Source organism: Fistularia commersonii, chromosome 16 (genome assembly GCF_037954325.1).
Source record: "Fistularia commersonii isolate RoL2024-O1a breed Wild chromosome 16, RoL_Fcom_v1.0, whole genome shotgun sequence".
Lineage (NCBI taxonomy): Eukaryota > Metazoa > Chordata > Actinopteri > Syngnathiformes > Fistulariidae > Fistularia > Fistularia commersonii.
In genome coordinates, this window is record NC_141299.1 from 9,452,795 (window position 1) to 9,470,666 (window position 17,872).

At 39.0% G+C, this 17,872-nt stretch overlaps 1 protein-coding gene across 1 annotated transcript; it reads right to left on the reverse strand.

Moving 5' to 3' along the window:
• Window positions 1-179: 179 nt before the first annotated feature.
• LOC147225838 (uncharacterized) lies at window positions 180-16,813 on the reverse strand. Its single transcript, XM_086162227.1, has 24 exons — window positions 16,729-16,813; window positions 15,204-15,335; window positions 15,006-15,072; window positions 14,745-14,909; window positions 14,185-14,209; window positions 13,562-13,729; window positions 13,193-13,371; window positions 12,585-12,710; window positions 12,254-12,286; window positions 11,934-12,056; window positions 11,632-11,754; window positions 11,292-11,414; window positions 8,879-9,001; window positions 8,453-8,575; window positions 7,554-7,679; window positions 6,130-6,258; window positions 5,886-5,978; window positions 3,898-3,993; window positions 3,642-3,737; window positions 3,415-3,510; window positions 2,896-2,997; window positions 2,700-2,805; window positions 1,885-2,001; window positions 180-1,329 (listed from the first exon to the last, which is right to left on the reverse strand). Exons 1-24 carry the CDS (start codon window positions 16,747-16,749, stop codon window positions 1,251-1,253), a joined length of 2,571 nt encoding a protein of 856 aa, XP_086018353.1. The 5' UTR covers window positions 16,750-16,813; the 3' UTR covers window positions 180-1,250.
• Window positions 16,814-17,872: the final 1,059 nt, after the last annotated feature.

Genomic DNA, 17,872 nt, shown 5'->3' on the forward strand with positions numbered 1-17,872 from the left:
TATTGTTCTTTGCGAACGATGAGTTGCTTGATGAACTGTGCCTCAGCTCAGTGATTTCTCATTTTGCTGCAAATAAGACAGGTCTAGAGGGATTGGGTGTAGCTTTTCTTCCTCCTCTTTCTCACAGCAATTTACTTTCTTCATGAATGTAGCTCAGTCTGTTATGAAATGCTGTTCCGAAGTCACTCTTTAATCCATCCACAAAAACATTTCACTCCATCCCAGGGAAGCATACTTTCTCCAAATATTTCATCATTTTCTATTTGATATCTTTGATATTTTTACAGAGTAGAATGAACATGGCTAAATCGGTGACCATATAGTTGTAATATGTGACACAATTTTAATGTTGAACATATTTGTTGTCAATTGGGGGCAGCAAATAACCATATCAAGCTGATGCCATTGGCACACATATTCTTATAGATTTTCCAGTTGCTACTTTTACAGTTGTGTACAAATTACCACCCAGGGGGGAAAAGAAATAACATTTATATTGATCTGTCATTTATTCTGACTAAAAGATAATGAATTATAAACAAAGGCTTAACAACCTGATACCAATTCAAGCAGATGGCACAGTAGGTTTTTACCTATTCAAAACATTTGCATAGGGTTGTAGCCAAGTGTTAGTCCCATCAAACAAATTTTACAAATATTTTTGCTATGAAATCAAAATCTTGCAAAATCCACAAGCAACCAGTTTAGGAAGAAAATTAGTTTTATTTTTGTTGACAACATGATTTTTGGTGAAATTAAAATTAAAATGACATTTTGTAACATATATGAAATTTAGATATTTGTTTTGCTAGAGTTCGGTTTTAAGTTGTTATAGTAATGGTATCGGAAAAAATCTGGGTGCAGTTTTCAATGCTCTGATTAATATTTCTTAAGTACTGAAAATGTTTTCCGAAGTATGTGTTTACTTAAAAAAAATCAAGTTAATGACAACATTAAAACGTTCCATCCGATAACCTTCAGCTGCCATATTCAAAAATAATATTCAAAAATCAACTGCCTGTGTTTGACTTTCAGTGTGTTACAGGATGTGGGTACAATATCCATGAAAAAGGTACGATATGTGAATGCAAATAAAGCTGAGTTGAGTAGACTCAATTTAGCTTTTTTGGGTATTGACAAAGGGTTGATCATACCCTTAATTTAGTTGAACGCTTTTCTCAGTTGTATGTATTATCCCAGGTTTGTTAAAATGATGTTATACTTAAGAAGGACCATTTCTGGAGCTTGGCTCATCTGCTTTCCCTGGCTGGACACTGGATCTTGTAGCCCACTCTGTAGGCCTGTAGGTAAATACGTGCCTGGTTCATCCTGAAATTACAAAAATAAAGGAGATTAAATTGCCAAACTGAATGATTTGGATATTTTACTATTTAATGTAAAATAAGTATGGTGTGATATTTCTAGTAAAACATCAAAATAATGCTCAAAATTCTGTTTTTTTTGATACAGTTTAATCATTAGAGTGAGTCTATATAGAAGAAAGGAATTGAGCTTTTGGAGTGGTTATTATACTATTCTGTCACGGTGTTCACTCTTCAATTGTATCACAATCACCAAATAGCAGTCATTATAACTGTTACAAGAAATCTTGAGAGAAAGGAAAAGCAAACAGTATAATGTGTTAGAGCTTCTATCAATTTTGATATATATATTCAGGCAGACATGAAACATTTTGCCTCTAATGCTTTCATTGCATTCAATTCAATACCAAAGAACACTCTGTGATATTTGTCACTTTTACTAAAACAAACTAAAATACATGAAAAACACCAAAGAGCTTCAAGCACATAACTCTGCTGCAAGCACGTAACCTTTTATTTATTTATTTTTGGTAATGGAAGGCCAGACAGGAAATCCAAAAACCTGTATTTTGTGCAAAGCTGAATTCCCAGGGGTCCACAGCGATCAACATAACTCTCCCTAAAGGCCTTTCTCACTGCTCGAGCCATACTGACCACAGTGGTGACCACAGGGCATGTCCTAGGAAACAAAAAATATAGGAATAACAACAGAGTATTTAACCAAATCACAAATGAATTGGCAGACCCTTTGAATCATTTATTTTTATATTTGTCTTTATCTGTTTTATTTATCAAAGCTTTAACAAAGCTTCTATTTTAAGACAATCTTGCACATGCATCAATTGTACTGAGAATTTGTTTGTTCTGTATTAAAAACGGGTTCAGTAATCTTCTGTCTCTCAACTCAATGCAAAAACTGATAATGCTTCAAAAGGTCAGTGATGTTTTATGAACAACAACTTAACCTTTACAAAATTTCTGCTGTAGCTGTGAAAGGCATAAGAGTAACAGGAATTTTCACAGACTGTGATTGAAAACAGTAGGTAAGCCAAAAAAACATGTGATATAGGAAACAAACTGCAAGTGGATTATAAGACCAGCAGTGCAAACACAGCCTTAGATTGCACACCATATGTTCTGTAGTAAGTCATTAATGTTGAGTTTAAATCATATCCTGCAGCAATAACACTGTTAATCAGTAGTGGAAAAGCTGAAATGGGGCCATACATAGACTGCCGCCCAAGACTACTTTTGTGTACAGTATGACATGCAGGAGTCCTGCATGTCATACTCTGTAATTTTGAACCATGACCCATGACAACTCTTACAATATTGAAAGTGGGATTTAAGTTTTTAGTGAAAACAAGTGATTCTTACAATCTCTCACAGCGCAGGCCTGCAGTGCCCTCTGGACAGGCACATGTGTTATGAGGACTACAGGTGGCTCCATGCTGGCAAGGGGGCACACAAGGGGTGATGACTGCTGCTGACACGGCACACCACAGGAGTGGTGATACAGAGTTAGTGCAGTGGTCTTCACCAAACATCCCTGCCTCCACTATCACACACTAACCAGTTTCACATAGACTTCCAGTGAATCCTTTGGCACACCGGCACCTATTCAAACCCTCACATACTCCACCGTTTTTGCATGGCTTGTGACACTGAACAGGTTCTGAGGAAAGGAGACAGTTGAAAACCAAACAAGTTAGATTGTTGAAGCTTATCTTTACAGTATTCACCTTCAACTTGAATAAATCCCATGGAACACTGCCGTATTTCCATTATATCAGAAAATAACAAATGGATTGGATTTCATGACGATGGTATTAAGTCTTTTCATTTTTTTTCCAAACACAGTTCATACTTATGTACTCCTATAGCAACACTGGAATGATAACCATCCAAATAGATAGATAGATAGATAGATAGATAGATAGATAGATAGATAGATAGATAGATAGATAGATAGATAGATAGATAGATAGATAGATAGATAGATAGATAGATAGATAGATAGATAGATAGATAGATAGATAGATAGATAGATAGATAGATAGATAGATAGATAGATAGATAGATATTTTCTCACCTATCTGACAACGGGCTCCTTGCCATCCACCAGTACATGTACACTTATTGACATCCACACATCTACCCCCGTGTTGACAGGCAGGTGTGCAGAGGGCTACAAAATAAAACGTTCATCACATATCCTAGGTGGCTGCAGCCAACAGCATGAATGCAAGTCTCCCTCTACCACAGTACAAGAAACATGCCTGGTCGGGCTGACGCCAGATGTGGTTATTATATACTCACGCAAGAGACATTGGGGGCCACTGTAATCAGAGGGACACTGGCACGTATCAGGACCAACACAGCGACCCCCATTAGCACAGGGCAACTCACACACCGCTGAAAAGAAGAATAGTTAGACTAATTCAGGCCGTCTGCCTTGGTTTTTAAAACATCTATTCCCTCATGTTTATGACAGTGTCTGCAGGCGAGGTCAACCAATTAGTCCGCAGTACTTAAGTGGCCCAGAGATTCATTAAAGTTCATGTGAGAGGAGTACCTGTGTGGCAGCCATCTCCAGTCCAGCCTGGAGGACACGAACACTTGTTCCAGCGCATACAGGTACCTCCGTGAGCACAGGGAGGGGAACACATAGCTGAAACACAGAACCACTCATTTTAAATGTCCATTATTCACAACCAGCAATTTCAGTGATGCATCGATGCATTATCAGCCTTTCAATATCAGATATTTTTCAACCTGTAAGTATGAGTAAAATTATATCAGGACTTGGAAAACAGGCTCGTGAACTCTTCACTCTCAACCAAGCCTGCCATTTTAGAAAACTCAAATAGAAATCCATTGGCTATTCTCAACAGGGTCCTCCTAACCAAAATGGAAGCAGGTATTTGGCAGTGGTCCCATATTGAGCTCAGGGATATTGTATGATGCAGTGTCCTGGAAAAACAAGCCATATCTGTTCTTTTATAATTAGGGACAGCACACAGAGAGAACACATGCACTGTGGTGTCAGAACTGCATGCAATGCAACCTTATGCTGGAAATTAAATAGAGTCCGAGCATTTACAGCAAAAGCGCAGTCGCCTGAAATAGAGCAGCATTTCTATTTCTCAGATACCTTCTGGTAAATGTTTCATCAGCTCAACACAGTGCAAACATGAAAAAAAAAATGTGAAAAATCACAAAAAAGACGACCTGTGATTAATCCTGTTCTAAATGTTTTTTATTTTTAGGATCGTATAATTTATGTAATTAATGCACAGTTACGCAACCCAGCACACACAGAAGCATGTGTGTATGTACTGTATGGATGCATGTATAACAATTTGAAACCTGCAGAATGTGTTTAAATGTGGGAAATGATTACTTCAATGTATTAGCGGGAGATGCAGCAGCACTTCCAATGATGGAAAATACCAGCACTGTAAAGAGCAGGACTTTTGTCAGTATCTTCTTCTTTCAGCTTTTCCCTTCAGGGGTCGTCACAGCGAATCAACCTTCTCCATCTAACCCTTGAATAGTATAGTCAGTCTCATCTCATTAAAGATTGATACCCGAGTTGTGAGTCTATTTGAGTGTCAGTCCCATTTCACAAAGTTTAGTTGTTTAGAACTCTTGTTTAAGTTCTGAACTCTCCATGGTTTCGTCCGTTGTTGTAAATTTTTCCATCTCGGATGGTAAAAACCCTATTTTACTATAAGTACTTCTACTTTGCTGTCATTTGCTGTGGTGTCTTGGCCTCATCAACTTTGTTATATAAATCAGACTTGTTACATCTGAAGGGGTTTTCATCTCTTCTCCAATCAGTTCCCAGTCTGTGCTGAAGAATTCTTGTCTGCCATACTCTAATTAGCTAAGCCTATATTTTAGGTCATTCTATAGGCTCCTGTGCATGTCACATCATACATTGATTCCCCATGTTTTTTTTCTCATTTGATAATTATTTGATTTATTTGAGTAATTCAGTTGAAATTTTTGCATCCTGAGTTTGATAGTTTTGTATTCCAGTAAACTCCACCGAGCTCATGTGCCCATCTGCATATTATTCCTGTGTTTTGGTCCTCATCCTGTTTCAATATTAGTGGACAGGTCATATTTACACAAATGTTTGGGCTTAAAACAATGTGCTGCAGTGCATCTGTATGCCATGAAAATTAAAATTCAGAAGATTATGGCTAACAGGCAATATGGTAACCTAGAATATGGGGTGTTTTGTGTCTGTAAACGGTCATTCAAAATGTATCATCTTTTTAAGAGTTCAGATTATGTCCTTGTCAAATACATATACAGGGATAGTGACTATATTTGTAGAAGGATGTTGGGGTTGGAACTCGCAGGGCGGAGGCATAGAGGAAGACCAAAGAGAAGTTTATGGATGTTGTGAAAGAGAAAATTAAAATAGCTGATGCGAGAGAAGATGATGCAGAGAATAGGGCTCGATGTAGGAGGTCGATTTGCTGCAGCAACCCCTGAAGGGAAAAGGCGAGACGAGAAAAAGAAGATACACTCAGTAGTAAAAGTTAGCACCTGAGCAGCCAAGACCAGGGTATCCTGGAGGACAGTCACAGCTGTTTGGGGCCACACACACCCCATAGTTCTGGCAAGGAGGGTCACACAGAGCTGCAAACAAACCGAGATTTATGGACATTGTTGAATAAAACGCAGTGCTATAAAACATTCACTGTCACTGATATTGCTGTCTGGGAGATTCGGTATAAGTTTGGGTTTTTTAGAAGTTTATCTTTTTTGAATGGGGTGACATGTGACTCACGCTGGCACTTTGTGGCATCATCTGTCCGGACATCGTACCCCTCCCTGCAGGTACAGTTGAACCCACCAGGATGATTCACACACAGCTGCTCGCAGCCTCCGTTTGTGAAGTCCCCGCACTCATTAACATCTTATAACAAAAGCGAGAGGTAGTTAGACAGCACTCTACAAAGCAATCAACAAGGTAGTCATTTCCAGTTAGATCAGAAAGTGCAGTTCAACAGCACTACAGACTCTCTGATATGACCATTGAAACGCTCAACAAAGATTACTATTTCCCTATTGATTTATTTTAGAACTATTATCAGGGCATTCTAATGCATTCTTTTTATTCAAGTGTGACTGATCAATTGGTAATAAAGTAAATAATGTGGCTGTAAAATTAGTTTACCATTCTATCAAAAGCTAAACAAGAATCCATACTGATGGGATATCTTTTTAAACCCGATGTGCATGGAGTATGGAAAATAAATCCCGCCATTTAGTCTTCCCAGCACATTCGTGAAATATATGAAACAAATGGTGACCAGGGAGGCATGTGTGTTCTTATCTTACTTTAAACACTGTAAGGAAAACCCCCTCAAGCCTTTGTTTCACAGACATAGAATGCCATTTTTTTTGCTGCTAACATCAGCAGCAGCAAAAAATATGGCATTTTAAAATTTAATGTTCATATTCTCCTCTCCTTGCCACCTGGTCAGTTTGTTATTCTGGAGCATGTCCTGTAGGAAGTAATAATATCGAGATCAATCCAACAACAAAGGATATGAGTATATTCTTTTCACTTTCTGTTCAAATTTAAAGTGTGATTGAAGGGGTCAAGTTCGGAAATAGCTAGGTGCAATATAATGGCCGGGAACTATAACTATGAAAAGCTTCCTTAAACTAGTGGACTTCGTAGAGCTGTTACTTGCCTTTGTAAAAATACCCTACAAATGATGGACTTCAGAACTGAAGAAGGACCCAATTTTTTTTTTCAGCATCAAAGCTAGAGAAGCCCAAATTAAAAAAAAAAAAAAAGAAATACCTGCTTTTGCTGCAAATAAGGTTATTTCTCTTGGAAGGGGCAAAGTTCTGAATCAGCTGGTTTGATTTAAAAAAAAAAATCCCAAAATATCCAAAAAGTTGCAATGGGGGAATCTCTGCTACCATGTCCTTATATAGATTGTAGTTTGAATTTTATATCATGTACTTTTTGGTACTACATAAGCAATGATAGCTTCTTTGCATCTAAAATGGTACACTTATCTATGACCTTTACAAGAAATTTGCAAAGACCACAACATTCAAGGTTCCAATGCGGTTCATATGGTTCATATCCAAGCGGGATTGATCAATTCACACGCACCAATATGCTCCATAGAAAACCACTGGAAATTGAGTAAGTCAGGACTAAATAAGGCATGTCTGAAATCTGAACGTTACCGACACAGCTCCTCAGGTTGTCACTCAGCTTCCAGCCTGCTCGACAGCTACACTGAACTTGTCCCTCAGCCCGCAGCGTGCATGTGTGGTCGCAGCCACCATTTCTAAGTTTGCAAGATGTAACATCTGTTTGAAAAAAGAGAGAAATTATAGATTAAGAACTCAAGGGGTTCTGTTCGGTTCTAGACAATTGGGAATTGATTTTAATTACTTAAAATCAATGTCAGGCAAACATGAACATGATGATGATGATGAAAATGTTGTAAAGTACTCAAGATTCTTCTTCTTCTTTCGGCTTTTCCCGTCAGGGGTCGCCACAGCGAGTCAACTTTCTCCATCTAACCCTATTCTCCGTATCCTCCTCTCTCACACCAACTACCTTCATATCCTAATTTTTATGAAATTAGTATGTTGGTGGACATTTTTAGGAAATTATTATATATTTGAATTTTGTTGGCAAATGCACCTGAAATGCAAAAAGTACCTAAGAGGTTATAAAAGCTATAGTTGTGTCAATAAGCAAAGATATAAACTCTTTTAGTTGTTAGACTTCTATCCATCCGTCCATCCGTCCATCCATCCATCCATCCATCCATCCATCCATCTTTTCGGTCGCAGGGGATGAGAGGTGGTGTTCACCCTGAACCAGTCACCAGTCAATCAGAATGCCACAAATAGAGACATTCAACCATTCACTCTCTAATCTAAGCTCTCCAATGAACCTATGGCATGTTTTTGGCCAGTGGGAGAAACCCACGCAGACATGGAGAAACTAGTCAAACTCCACACAGAAAGGTGCTGCTGTCAGAATAAAATGAAAAAACTAATTGCGGTGAGGGAGAAACCCTAAGCACTGTGCCATAAAGATATAAAAGCAAATATGTAGATGCAGAAAATACTTTTGCAGGTGAGATCGTCTACATCCAGCAGCAGAGGAGGCGGACAGTGGCAGTTGTGTCCTCCTGGAGAATTGGTGCAGGTGTGTGAGCAGCCGCCATTATGGATTTTGCATTCATCAATATCTAAGTGTGCACATGGGAAGAGATATAGAGCTGCGGATCAACAAACTTATCACTGTGCCACATATTTCCTACTTTCCCAAATCATCATGTGATCCATAAAATGTACTTTTCTGACACCTACTTATGTGTAAGCAGATGCAAATAACCATACACACACAAAAATGAGGAAAATCAACATATTCATAGTGCTTTTTGCATCCCCTGCACACTAGTAAAGTAGAGATGCTCAGTCAGTTTTTAATGACAGAAAATGACAGGGTAAACGGTGGTGATGTGACGAAGAGTCTCAGGTGTCAAACATACCCACACAGGTGTGGCCATCAATGTGAAGCTGGTAGCCGGACTGACAGGAGCACTGGAAAGACCCCTGAGTGTTGATACAAATTTGATCGCAGGTTCCATTTAATGACGAACACTCATTCACATCTGTGGGACCAGAAACATCTCATTCACTCTTTCATAATATGACATCAATCCACAATTGAACACTTGAAAACATGGAGGGGATCTTTAGGGGAACCTCAACCAGAAGATAAAATGAAAAGAGACTCGACCAGCACTGGCCGAAGACAATGATGCTCAAGCTCAGGGATAGATGATAATCCTGTTGTTCAGTGATGAATACCTGTGAATCAATTTGGGACACAATGCTGCTTATTGTTGAGTATAACCGCTTATCTTTTTGAGAGATGCACGACAAGTGTTGAGCGGGATTCAATTTATAACATCTCCAGTACACAGTCATACTCTATGAATCTCAGAAAAGTCCTCTTTTTTTTAGTGTCCCTGTGCCCTGTGGCCTCCTATTCAGCGGCACATGACAACCAATTTACTTGACACTGACTCACATTTTTTTCAGTGTCAAGCAATCAAGAGGTGAATGTATGGTTCATATCACTGAGGGGTTCCAGCAGTGCCTGTCAGTGCACTGATTGCCTGCCCTGCAGAAACATGCACTAACATAAATAGCCATATGATATGGTTCCTGGTTTTCCTTTCTTTAATTGATGTTATCTTTTTTTAGAAAACTAAGTATGATATCGTATGATAATGTTTATTGGCCCTGAAGCATTAATTATAAATCTCTCTTGTGTTTTTTGTATATGAAAACTATGTTGCTGTTAAAGGGGAAGGCGGCCAGAATGGCAATTTCGGCTTTCAAATATGGCAAGGTCATATGTGATTTGAAACAGCCCTGTTTTTTGCATTAAGTAATTGAGTGGTGTTTTCAACGACACTGACAATTGTGGACTTTCTATGAGGGAGGGTTGTCAGCTGATGTATGTTTGTGGATGTCTCAATGGACATTGATCCTGGTAATTTCAGGTTGGTTGTCACCCCTTACAGGGGGTATATCTAAGTTTCCCTTTTGCAACAGTGTTGGCTAAAGAATATGCTAATTTTAAGACCATAACAGAGGTCATGTAAGTGTTAAATAATATATATTGTTAAATACTATATATCCTTCAGTATGTGTCCTTGGGCAGTACAAGCAACAAAGCATTTCTTTCATTTGCATAATAATAAGGAATAAGCAACAGGTCTAAGATACAATGGAATTGGTTTACAAAATCAATAAGTATCATTTCTAATATTGTATGTCAAAAACATTATGTTAAACCAAACTACAATATGTTAAAAGTTCTGTTGAAAAATAATCAATTTCTCTAGATGTTTGAGCAGCCATAATAATTTGCACCAATTTGATCTGCAACACCACGTGCGAGTTTTGGAAACCCAGGAGAGTTTTGTCTCAGTACACTGCACCCAGAAAAAAGAACATTAAATTAGCTTTGACTTTAAATGTATTAAAGCTGAAATGAGATGGGAGTTTGCTGTTAATTCTATTTGGGTAAACATTTTAAAAGGCCTGATATCTAGCCAGAAGTCAGACTGCACTTTGAATATATTTACTAAAAGAGATCACATTTGACTCAGCATATATTCTGGATAGCATTTAGTCTGAGCTGTGTGTTATCAGTTTCTTTGAGCATTTAAATGCAATGTATTACCCCTAATGCCCTGTTTACTTCTGTTGAAGATTAAAGCATATACTCATGGATGTCATATAATTGGATCTTTTCTATTTACACACTACTGAATGCCAAAAGATCCACTGAGAACTACTAAAAATACCATCAATATTTCCAGCTCTGTAGTATTTCTCTATCATCTCCCTTCAGATAAGAAAGACTTGTGCACATAACTGGCCAGGTGACACAGAGGTGAATTGACAACACTGTCTTGCTGGTATGATCACTCGTCATTTCCGCGACTATTCACTCTATCACTCTGCAATCTTCCAGCAAGCACTTAAAGCTGCTAGACAGAAGAAAGATGGCTAATGAAGAAGGATTTGGCAAGCAGCATGTAGTCCTTAATGTTACACCTGCTGTTACTCTGATTTACTGTGATACTGTTTGCCTCGGTACTTGCATTCAGGTGAGTGTTCACTCTGCAGCTGTTGTTAATTTCCATTAAAATCAGAAGCAGTCCTAAGGAGGCCAGATAAGCATTGCCAGGCTACCCTTAAACCTCAACATCATGACCAGGGCTTGTGTTAAGATAATAATCAATTGTTAATTAATCCAACTTAATTTTGAAATATCACCTTCAATGATTTAAGTGACCCTTTAAATAAAATGCTGCAATTCAGTAAAAACTCGTGTATCTGGCCAGAATGAGTTGGTCATTCAGTGCCTCATCTTTGTTTCACCTGAGCAGTTGTGTCCATCTTGATTCAGCCGATATCCAGAGTAACACTGGCAGCTGTAATGTCCAGCTTCATTGGAACAATAATGCTCACATTGTCCATTGTTCACTGCACACTCGTCAATGTCTGTGAAAAAACAAAATACTTAAAGTCAAATATCTGGTGACAGCAGCTTGTCCAAGTGCTGTTGGCACATGCAGGTACTGAAACATTGACACAAGAATCACTTACAGACACTTTGGACTTAATGAATTCAAATGAAACACACACACACACACACACACACACACACACACACACACACACACACACACACACACACACAAACATACACCAAACCCACCAAAACAAGAGTGTCCATCTCCATTGAAACCCTGGTAGCACTGGCAGAAGTACGAACCAATGATGTTGCCACACCGAGCATTGGTGTCACAACCATGATGGTCTGACACACATTCATTCTCATCTGGAAAAAAGACAGTTGCATGTGCACTGACAAACACAAACCAACTTTAATTCTATTCAACAAATATTATGGGTGACCACTGGTTAATTTCACAGAGGATTTAAAATCAATTCTCAAATCACATTTATACAAGAAAGCAGCCCCTTCCCCATGGATATACGTCAGCAATAATTGCTTACCTTCACAGTGTGTGCCGTTTCCCCGGTAACCTGGTTGACAAACACACTTGTAGCTCCCAAGTGTGTTCTCACACACACCCTGACCATCACACACTGCAGGACTCTCTGTACACTCATCCACATCTGGGACAGATATACACCAAAAGAAAGCAGTTTTACTCAATACAACCAATTCCTAATGTAAAGTTTATGGAGATGGGTGGTTTTAAATTTTTCCACCAAAAGCCCCAAGCAATTACACACAAAATACCCTGTAAAATGTAATATTTGATTTGGCTTGAATTGATCTGACAATTTAAAGCACACTCATCATATCATACCTTGACACACGGTGAAGTTTGAACACATGGGACCTATGGCAGACCACAGTCACAGAAAAATGAAGAAGACAGAAAGTAAATCATAGAAGACTGATCAAGTAATGAGAGCATGATAGAACAGCTTGAAGAAAAGTGAAAACTAGTGAGCATATAACATTTTATCAGGAGCAAAGCAGCATATTAGAGCTTGAACTTCCTCAACAAAAAAAAAAGAAAACTACAAAGTGTCTTGTAGTTAGCTGCTCTTGTGAAAAAATAGAAACTTACCACAGCAAATTACACATGGACACCAAACTTATACAGCAGTGCTGAGGTTTTGCGACTGACTTACCAACACATGAAGGGGTCTCTGCTCTGAAGCCTGACTGACACTGACAGAAAAAACTTCCAGGAGTGTTCACGCACACATTTCCCAGCTCACGGTGACACTGCTCCTCAAAGCTACACTCATCCACATCTAGCAAAGAGTAAAAGAAACACTGAAAAATACAACCTCACACTTTCAACATTATACATGTTATAGATGTTTGTATGAATGTGGGCATGTATGGATGGACAGATGAAGTTGACTCAGATGACAGGGACACCAATTGACATTGAAAATGTCTTCTAAATAACCAAGTTGAATTGAATTTGATGGCTATTTTGAGCTTGTGCTATGTAAATGTATTCAGTGAACAAAACATTTTCAATTTTCCCTTAAAATGAAAACTAACGCTTTCTGTGTTAACTCAAAGCTCAATGCACTGCAAGGCTGAAGGAGAAAAGTACACAGCGGTATCATCAACTACTAAATGTTGAGGGACATTTTCCCCTTTTCCTGCTACATCAGTGAAAGTATTCTGGAAGTAAATTAAGTTCTAAAATGCTTTGTGACATTCGCTGTACTGATTTAAAAAAAAATAAAACAGTATGGACATTTAAAATGGATGGCCTCACCTATGCAGCTCTCTCTGTCTAGAGCCATTACATATCCCAGAGCGCAAGAGCAGATGAAGGAGCCTGGGGTGTTTTCACATTCAGTATTGCCCTTGCAGGCCTGCAGGCCTGTTACTGCAGCCAGAGAACACTCATCTATATCTGGAAAACCCATATTACACACATGCACTGTAACCAAGCTGTGTGGGATAAATGGCACAGATAATAACTTCTGACGCTGACTTTTCAACATGCAGTCAAATATAGTATCCTCTATCACTGATAGACATACATACACACACACACACACACACACACACACACACACACACACACACACACACACACACACACACACACACACACACAGATGTTGAGAAATCCTGGCACCCTGTGACGCCCATCAGGTAACCAGGGAGACAGTGACATGAGTAAGAGCCAGGGTTATTCATGCAGCAGGCATGAAGACCACATGGATCATTTCCTGAACATTGGTTCAGGAAAGAGAATAAAACAAATGCTATCTTACAGTATTTATCAATGCAAATAAACTTCAAACTTTGCCTCAGAAATATTTTTCAGCAAAATACACTTTTGGGATCCAAAATACAGTCTGAATGAAATTTCGTATGTCCACCAATAGGATGTGCACTTGGTTGTATTTTTCCATCTGTCAAAAGCATTATGAAAAACTACCAAGATTATTTTCAACACAAGACAAGGATCTTAGATTTCATTTAGGAACAACATTGAGCAATTAAGCATTTTTCACAAATGTGTCAAGTAATCCATCACAAGAACAGTTTCAAGATATGACTATATCATCTGTAAAATTTTCACGTACAAATTGAATTCAAAAGAAGCTCTGCAATTTGACTAAGGTCTGTGCTCTGTGACTGCACTTCCGATTTCAAGATGTGTTCTCCCTGTCTTCCAAATGTGCCCTGACAGATCAATAACTCTCTAAGGATAAACATATCAGGGATCATTTCTGCTTTTGGGTGACAGGTGACGTGGTTTGATCTCTACTCAGGTCTCCTGGTAATAAAAACAAATTGTTTTCACAGAAAATTACCACAGACACCCCTTGGCAGTACATGGAAGGCAGCACTCTTTGAATGTCATTCTGGGTCTGGATCTGCTAATTTTCCAGGACAACTTTGACATCTTGGGTCTCTATTATTAGACCCTTGAGGGGAATATCTGTGTGATGTATTACCATTCATTGGCCAGCTGTCAGTCATTGTATAGAGTATGTAGATATAAACATTCATTGATTCATTATCTGTGCTGTCAATCCTGCCCTCAGGGTCGGAGAAGGTGCTGGAGCTTTTTTTTGGGTGAGAGGCAGGGTTCCCCCTGGATCGGTCGCCAGTTGATCACAGGGCCACATATAGCCACATACAGCAATTCACAAGTCTGGGAATTTAAGGTCTCCAATTGACCTACTCTATGTTTTTGGACTTTCAGAAGAAACCGGAGAACTGAGATGAAACCCATACTGACATGAGAAGAACATGCCAACTTGTTGGAATTGAACCATGTCTTGTATTTGATATATATCAGATCACACCTTCACATCCTGCTACACCATCCGGAGTAAAGCCAGCAGCACAGGTGCAGTTGTCCCCAGCCTTCACCATGCTAGGTGGGCAGCTGCAACCTGCGCCTCCATCCACCCTGACCTTATTGGGACACTCAGGAGCCGGACTTTGTGAGGTTGTAGTGGTCAAGGAAGCTGAAATTACAAGAGGAAACAAGGCGGCATTCAAAAAAAAAAGAAGGGGGCACGTCTAAAAAAGATCATGGTGAGAGCAAGAAAAGAAAAACTGACAGGTAGTCGGTGTTTGGCTTGGCAGATGTTCACTGACATTTCCAATTGTACTTTCTGTCACATGCTTCTGAAAAGGATGTGATAAAAAAAGAAAAAGCTTCAATCTGCATCGTGACAATGAAAAGGAGGTTGTAAACTATGGGAAATGGATTTTTTTAAGCAGGATATTATAAATTGAGAGCTTCCTCTGACACTTGCCTGGCTTTTGGTGAGCTCCAGCTGTTTGTTTTTCAGGACTTCATTTTCATTTCCCTCGTGGCTGCTCACATGTTCAGCCACTAACATGGGCAACAGCAAAGCAAGTAGGACAGTAGGGAGGCGAGCCATCACCTGTGCCAGTAAGGAAAGAGTGTTTTTCTCTTCAGCATTGAGATCATATAATGTAAATAATGAGATAATACAAAGCATGAAGATAAGTTTATTCTAGGGAGACCTTTCACAATGTGCATTGATAAACAATAAAATATATCCAAACAAAATTTAGATTTAAACATAAAAAATCTGGGATCATTTGTTTAGTCAAAAGGCTCCCAACTAAAAGAGGAAATAACTTACTTGAGATACTTAGGATTCATAAATTGGTGGTTGTGACTTGTGTCAGCACACGTAATCTCCTAAATCCTTTGGTTTAAAGACGTGATCTCAGATGACATTGAGTTGTTTTAGCGTTTTGTTCATTATTCATTTTATATAATGCTTATCCTGCAGTAAGGGTCTCATTTATTGAGAGGCAGGGTTCATCCTGGACCTCCACTGAGCAATCACAGAGCCACATGTAGAGAAAAACAACAGTTCACCCTCTTATTCACACATCTGTGCAATTTAGCATCTCCATTGAACCTACTGCTTGTTTTGGACTGTGGCAGTAAACCAGTGAAAACCCATGCAGACATGGGGAGAACATGGAGACTCCAGCAACCAGCAACCCTATTGCTGTAAGGCAGAAATGCTAATCACTGCACTTTGCCCTCCTTTAGAAGCTACAGCAAAGTACATGTGTGTTTCTTGTGCGATAAAACTGTAAGCAGATACATGGCACACAATTTTTAAGAATTAAGACATCTCAAAACTCCAGCTGAAGAATGAAAGTTTCTGAAATTATGCACCACCGATGCTGCTGAGTTGCCACTTCACTGGGATATAGTGAATTTTCTCATTGTTTTTAAATGAGATTTTTTTAACATCTTCTCAGAATATTTCTGGTGTAAATCCAATGACAAGTTTTCCCATGAAAGCATCTATAGAGGCCAGAATGCTGGCCTTTATCTATCACCACCAAAGACTCTTATTGCAACAATATCAGCATCCCGTAATGCCTGGTCTGCTGTCTGTGCAGCAGCAGCTGCACAAGTCCAGGCAGGCACAACACAAAAGGTAAATTCACCCTACTATTAAGTTTACATCAGTGCTCCCCCACCCCCCCGGCTTCTCGGGACAAAAGAAAATCCTTGCAGCCGCAGCGACACACACTCTTGGGAATTCTAAAGAGGTGGATGAAATGTGACGGATGTCAAATTGAAATTATTCCATGAAAGAAAACCATGAAAATGCGTTGATAGTTGGGAAAAAGTTAGAGGGAGGACACAACAGGAACCATCTATAAAACAAAGAAATTACCTGACTTGTTTTTTTTTTCTTAGGTTTTATTTTACTTTCATTCATCAATATTGATTCTACACGCTAGATGTGGGAGGGAAAGAGGAACAAAATCAGTTAAACTTACCGGGAGAAAAACTACTCGCATTTTAAACACTCAACGAGGAGACGGCGAGGAGGGAGGTCCAGATGCTGAAAAAGGTCTCTTCGATCTCCAGATGTGTGTGTGTGTGTGTGTGTGTTTGAGAGGGAGAGAGAGCAACAGAGGGAGTACAAGCAAGAGAGAGCCAATGAAACTTTTCCTAAACTTCCCCCCCTCCTTCCTGCAAACATGGCGCTCCTCTGATCCCCCGACACGGGGGTCGTAAAGCAGACAGGCCGTTAAGCCGTCAGGTCCAGGTGACCTTACGAGAAAGTTCACGTGGAAAAAAATGCAAGAACACAGGAATGCAACATATAATCCCCATTGTATCCCATGTAATACATGTTTATAGAGAGATCAAGTGGTGGCAGCAGGAAACTGGACAACTCTTCACACTGTTTGGGTTTACAAACAGCTACATTTATTTTTTTTTGTCTAGGTTCTTTAATGATTGACAGTTTGGGGATAATGATAATGTTGCATTTAGTAAACAACCTGTTATTTTTGACTCTGAGTCTCGCAGACCATTTCTCTGGAAAACTGAGGTTGCAGTCCTCCTTCAAGATAACTGTTACTCCATTTATCTTCCTGTCAGTACGATGGTAGTATAACTTGTGTACTATTTGGTTTTGGTAAAAATTTTATGCCGGATGCCCTTCCTGACGCAACCTTCTATATTTATCTGGGCTTGGGACCGGCTCAGGGAGACACTGGCCTTTGTCGCCCTCTCACCATTAGATCATTAGCTCTCACCATTAGAATGAATTTAAGAACAATTCCAATGTAGGGGACCAATCAAATGGAAGCTTTCACATTAGTTGATGTTGAGGTGTAAAATAAAAAAATAAAGTTAAATATATCCCCTAAAATGATTATTTCAATGAAAAAAGACAAATCTCTCTGTTATTCAATTTTTTTCTTGAAATCAACTTTTTACACAAATCATGCTACGCACCAATTCTTTGCGAATCTGATTTATTTTTGCTTTTCTTACATGAAGCAGAAAGATCAAGTTAAGAAAACACTATACACGTCTTAATGATTCACTTCAAAAGTACAATGTTAGAAAAATCACCAGCAGCCAAAACAAAGTTGATGATTTGAATTTGAGCCATGGAGAAATGTTAAC

Bases quoted from the DNA above. Each gene is read 5' to 3' on its own strand.
- LOC147225838 (XM_086162227.1), bottom strand. From the start codon at position 16,749: ATGCGAGTAGTTTTTCTCCCG. The intron at 9,002-11,291 runs GTGAAACAAAGA...CTGGTCCCACAG, and splicing joins AGATGGACACAACTGCTCAG to ATGTGAATGAGTGTTCGTCA. The intron at 2,998-3,414 runs GTGAGAAAATAT...TCCTTTCCTCAG, and splicing joins AGGAGCCCGTTGTCAGATAG to AACCTGTTCAGTGTCACAAG.